This window comes from Natator depressus, chromosome 2 (assembly GCF_965152275.1).
Source record: "Natator depressus isolate rNatDep1 chromosome 2, rNatDep2.hap1, whole genome shotgun sequence".
NCBI lineage: Eukaryota > Metazoa > Chordata > Testudines > Cheloniidae > Natator > Natator depressus.
In genome coordinates this window covers 64,653,621-64,659,620 of record NC_134235.1, presented here as the reverse complement: position 1 = coordinate 64,659,620, position 6,000 = coordinate 64,653,621, and the positions used below count along the sequence as shown (strand labels likewise).

The 6,000-nt window shown below is 38.8% G+C and overlaps 1 protein-coding gene across 4 annotated transcripts in view; it reads right to left on the bottom strand.

Annotated features, from left to right (window-relative positions):
* Positions 1-1,087: 1,087 nt before the first annotated feature.
* Positions 1,088-6,000, bottom strand: part of TOX (thymocyte selection associated high mobility group box) — a 273,829-nt gene continuing 268,916 nt past the window's right edge. For all 4 annotated transcript variants that reach the window (XM_074943078.1, XM_074943074.1, XM_074943077.1 and 1 more), the window contains 2 exons: positions 4,740-4,891; positions 1,088-3,247 (listed from right to left, as the gene is read on the bottom strand). In XM_074943078.1, coding sequence (XP_074799179.1) covers positions 3,211-3,247; positions 4,740-4,891 — 189 coding nt within the window. In that variant the 3' untranslated portion in view covers positions 1,088-3,210. The remainder of the gene's footprint in view (positions 3,248-4,739; positions 4,892-6,000) is intronic.

Here is a 6,000-nt window from a genome sequence, read left to right as displayed (position 1 = left end):
GATCTTTCCGCTGGAACTAAGGCCAGATGGGCACAGGGATGTTACATTGATTCAGTTTGTTCACTCCAAGTGCAGTGATTTAACTATATTGGATTGAAGTGCATCGACACAGCTTTGTTATGTTGGTTTAAGGTATGTTCGTTGCTAATCATTGCATCCACACAGTTCTGTGCTCTTTCGAATTAACTGCTCAGTATTTTGAGCAGATTTCCCATAGTGCAATGTTCTACCACTCAGCTCTATGATTTGTGATTTTTCTTGTGGTGCATTGTGGGATGGACATCTATCAGAAACTAAAAGAATTCTGGCCTTGAGAGTTCATACTAAAACTCCCATGATTCCTCTCCTGGCATCCACTAATACATGTTCAGTCCCAGTTCTTCTCCAGATGGGATGAACACGTAGCTCTCCAAAGAGGGCAATCTAGGCCAGAACTTCTAAAGATGTCCACTTGAAAGCTTGTGGGGCATGGTTGCTATAATAGGTATGTGAACTCACTACTACCTGGTACTGAAAAAGGCACTTTTGGCTGCCTGCCAGCATTTCAACAGAAAAGTGACATCTGGTCAAAATGACCCTGGAGCAATGCAGGGCACACAAGGACAGGTTGACCTGCACATGAAGCGATACAACATGGGAGAGTAGTTGGGAGTCAGAGGCAGAATAGTTAGGAGTGTGTCCACATGAACCTTAAAATGAACACACTCATGACACAATGGATTCACTCCTGTTCTTAGGAAGATTACTTATTGCAACCTAAGAGGCCAAATAAATTGGTTTAAAAACAGGTTGCATGTGGACTCAAGGCATTTCCAGGGGAACGCCATGTAGACAAGATTAAACACTGCTGCTCTTTCTGAAGGCCAGGCCCTACCACAGTTTCAGGCACAGAATTGCCACTGAAGTCAATGTGAACCACTAATGTGCTTGAAGTTAAACATGGGCTTAACTGTTTTGCTGGATTGGGGCCAGAGTGTTCAGCATGTCATAGGTTCAAGCTCTTAAAGACTAAGACCAAGTAGCGGTGATTTCATACAGAATAAGTATTTTATTCATGATGCATTTTTATTTACATTAATTTTTGCTTGTATTTTGAATTCTGCTTGGATATTGTAATTAACAACTTTTACACCTTGTCTGCACAGCTGCTCTAAAAAGATTAAGGTAAAACAGATCTTTCCCATACAAGAAAAAATCTGCCTGTCAAAGTTATAGCTGACTTTTCCTGTCCCAATAATTATCTTCTCATTTTAGAACTGATGAGAGTGGAAAATGTAGTTTATTATAATATAATAAATAGAAGACATTGGGTAATTAGCAGTGCTGGTATATTTCTAAAGTACTAAATAGACAAACAATAAACTGTGAACTTAATCACGAGTTCTTATACAGTTTTCAAGACAGGAAAATTAGAGCTCTCAGCTACAGTCATTTGAGTAATCACATCTGATCTGCATTATTTATTAGTTATTACATGCTCAAGTGATTCAGGTTGTACATTGCCTAAAATCATTCCAAAACAAGCATACGGTACCTTTTGTTTTTTAAAAATGTTGACTGGATTACACAATATATATTGAATCAGAACTGTCATTTTTATTTCACATAGGAAATACAAATCAGTGGTATTCATCATCAGTTGGACAGGCAGCCCAGTTGACATCCCCCAGTAACAGGTTTCCCCAGCTATCCCTGATTTAAAACCTTGAGAATGTTCTATTTTGGCTTTCTTACTCCTTATCCTACTGCCTTGTTACTCACCTGGCATTTTAGTAAGTATTTGTGATACCCTCCTCAAGCTCAGAGCAAAGTCACTCATCTCTTATTACAAGACTTATTGCATTCATGATAAAATGAAGCTGAAGCATGTTTGTTAACTTTTCCAGTTTATTTATTTTTATTTCATTTGACTGATTAACCAAAACTGATTGAGCTCCAAGAGGCAGCATTTAACAGACGGTGCCTTTCCGTTTATTTAGCCTTGTTGGCTTATGAGTTCATTTTGGGCAACTCCCTGTTACAATGCATTAAAAAGGGAAGTACTTAAAATATCTTTTTTTTTTTTCCATTTTCCACCAGCCAAAGAAATGCAGAAATAAATGCTGGGTACTTTCAGAAAAAGCAGGTTTGCCTTGATTCATGTCATTGAAAAACTAAATAAAATATTCACATCAGTTGTGAATAATTTTTTGCCAGCAAAAGTTAACACAAAGAAACCTCTTTAAAATGCTAACAAGTTTACTTACAAACACCTATATTTATTATTTCATAAATAGGCGCAACAGTTTCCATTAAAAAAAAAAGATTAAATACAGACACAGTATGAAGAAACAATAATACATAGCCATATGTAAAGATTATAATTTAGCTGTCTCCAATCTGTTTCTGCATCTAATAAAATATCAGGTAAGCATTTGGCAGTTTTATACATAAAAGGATTTAAATGATGTTTACTAACCATGACACGTAAAGTGATTTTTTTTAAAAAAAGCATTTTTAGGCAGTATAAAATAAATGTGTTTGTGCTCTTTCCCAAGACTAGGTTTTTTCACCCTTTCATCTATTTAATGAGACAAAGCCAATATTTTTAATTAACCTCATTTGGGAATACTATTTTTTCCAAATACTTTGAAAATATAGAACTATTAGTCAGTTGTTTAAAAATGAAGTAAAAATATGAATGTTTGCCAATTTAACCCCTATTGTGAGCCAGTTTCAATTACAATTAGCTACAAAAACATTCACATTTTATACTCTAGGAGAGTGTAACATAGATGCTATTTACAAACTTGCTATGACTGCTACATCAAGCCATTTAAAAAGTCTTTAGTAGTTTCATATAAACACCCATTATGAAAACCAATGGAAAATCCAGGACTTTTATCTACAGTTGCTAAGGCAGTTACTAGCGCAGCACTTCACAGCAAAAACCAACATAAAATCTGAGTAGTCCAATTTTCCTTCAGGAAAGAAGGAAAGCAATGTCCGTTAAAGGATCTCTGAGGAAAAAAATAAAATAAAATAAAAAAAGAAAGAAAGAAGCAAGACTATTTTTTTCCAGAGTGGGTGACCCACAAGCTCAAATAGTCCTAAGTGCTTAGCAACTTGTATTTTCTAATAAAATGCAGAACTGCCTTGACTGCATAAAGCAATCCATGATGAAAAGACTTCCCTGCAATCCTCAACGGAAAGGAGAGGTTTTCCAGATTTTCAGGTAAGGTACAGTGCTTTGTCCCTCTGCATGCCCCTGTTCAAAAAGAAATAGAGCAAACACTTTTTAAACCTGTCAAATTTTTATTAGTCCTACCATCTCACAAGAAAGAAACTTGTCATATTTGGGGCGTCGCTAGTTCGAGCCTCCCACTGAAGTACTGGTTGCACTGCTCTAACAAAAATAATAAAAATACTAACCATCATTTGTACCTCCAGAGCACGACTGGAGAATCTCCAAGTGCACTACCTATCTGACTGAAATAACCTGTCAACACCCAGTGAGGTAGGGAAATGTTATGATCCCCATTTTTCAGATAAGGAAACTGAGGTGCAGAAAGATGAAGTGACTTGCTCAAGATAACACAGGAAGGTTGTGGTAGACCCAAGCACAGAACTATTGTTTCCTGGCTCCCAAGGGGGCCTTCACCCAAGGTCTTCTCTGTACATAGATCTCCACCTTCTTGTACAGCAGTGTGTATGATGTGAAGAGGGGCTGTTAGCGGCCTCTGTGGTGGGGAGGCATGCCAGAGGCTGGGAAGGGGAAGGCTAGGGTCTGAGTATATTAGGCACAGTAACTACCTGCTGAAGACTGATTGGGAATCCATACAAAAGGTAAGATAGCTATTAGCAATATTCCTCCTTGAATTGCCACCTTCCACCCCCCCCACCCCCCCACAGCAGGGATTCCTGAAGTAGCGTGAGGAGTCTGTCATCATGGCTCCATTGGATTGTGCTGCATGGGATCTAGAAGAGAGGGTCTGAAGGGGCACCATGGTTGAGGTATAGAGCTTCTGTGCGGATGACGGTGCGGGTATGTCTACACAGCAAAGAAAAACCTGCGTCTGTCCCAAGCCAGCTGACTCAGGCTGGGGCTGCGGGGCTGTTTCATCGCTGTGTAGACTTCCAGGTTTGGGCTGGAGCCCGAGCTCTGGATCCCTGCCACCCCTCACGGTCCTACAGCCTGGACTCCAGTCTGAGCCCAGAAGTCAACACAGCAATGAAACAGCCCTGCAAACTGAGCCCAGTGAGCCCGAGTCAGGTGGCTGTGTAGACACACCCTGTGTCTCTGTTGAATCCCCTGAGATTCAATCTTTTCTGTTCTTATACCAGGCCCATCACTGTAATATCTGAGCATCATGGCACTTGTTCCAATGGGGCAAAAATTCTACCCAGGGATGGAAGAATCTGTAAGAAAATTCTATGAGGGGAGACTTTTGACATTGCCCTCTTAGCACAGCCCTGGTCAAGCAGGAATGAGTGGTCTGGCCCTCCCAATCTTATCCTTTAATGATCAAATTGCAGTTCTCTGGCAGATTAAAGTTTCCCAGAAGTAAAATGCACTTATCTTTAATACTGTACGTGTTGCTTTCATATAGTAATTCAACTACCGAATAAACACAGCAGCAATACAGCAATGCCCTTCCAAAAAAAAACCAGTAGAGAAACAGGCAACAGAGCTATTTCCCCCCCAGACGTTTGTGTCATAAAGGTTGCTCAACACCAGGTGGCATTCATTGGCTGCTTACCCATTACTGCAGTAGTCATTATTCCAGTCCACAGTCTGTGCTGGAGGATTTCTGCACCCTGAACGAACATACTCCATTGCTTGGGTAACAACTTGTGCAGCTGTAGATGTAGGGTTGATGATATTCTGATAATCAGGCTGAAGAGTAAATCCCTATAAGAAAAAGTACACTGTACAATAAACCAGGCAGTAATTTAGGTGCAAAAATCTTTTAAAAGTAGCATGTCCCTTTTCTTGTATTTATACGCAGAATTGGCAAACTTGAAACAGGCAGAGAACGTGTGTGGGTGTTTTTATTTTTTAAAAATCTTTCCTTGATTTTGGAAACAAACAAACAAAACAAAACACATCAAACTGTTAGATAACACACAGTTATAATATGGAACGAAGAGCCATGGAACAGAAACAATTTAAAGCTAAGAGGACAACTCAATCAACTGGGGGGGAGGGGGAGTCTGTTTGCTTCTTAGAGCTTGCATTTTGATTAAACTAAGGATACACTAGTAGTTAATTCCCAGAATATGCAACAGAATCTTTTTGAACGATGCAGGCAGCAGGTGGCTGAGTGTTTTATTAGACTACACCTATTCACATATTGTTCTCTAAACCCTTTTTCTTCGTTCAGTCACAAAGGGACCATCTGCTTCTTCTTTTATTTGTACTACTTTCTCAACTAAACAAAAATTCAACCAAAGCTTTTTAACAGTCGGGGGACTAATGTAGTGAAAGCTGTTTGAAACCAAGGAGAGGAGAAAACCGACAGAGGATGGAAAGAAATGTATATTTTAAAAAAAATGAAATAGTAATTCAGAAGTGATAAAGGTTTTTGGCATAATCTTTCAATATAGTGGCATGTTTAAATGCTGTCTTTCAAAACTAGCAGAGTTGTTAGAATTTCAAGGGCACCAGGTATTGATTTACTATACCAAGTTTATCCTAAGTAAACATAAAGAATGTTTCCATAAGGTTAGAAGTACTTCATAGTTTAGAACATATGAATGCAGTATGAAACCAATCAGTGGTTGCTGGAAAAAAATGGAGATCAAACTCAGTGCTGGAGCAAGTAGGTATAATTCCCTTTGTAGTCAATAGAAGGTGCACTGCTAAAGCAAAGGCTGAACTTGGTCTAACATATTTAGTTTGAAAATCCACTCTTTCTGGCCAGAGTTCATATATGGCATACTTGTGACTAAATGCATGACTTTTCAGTTTTATTTGTTAGTTTAAGTGGTTTGTATGTGGTTGCTTTATATACACTTTGT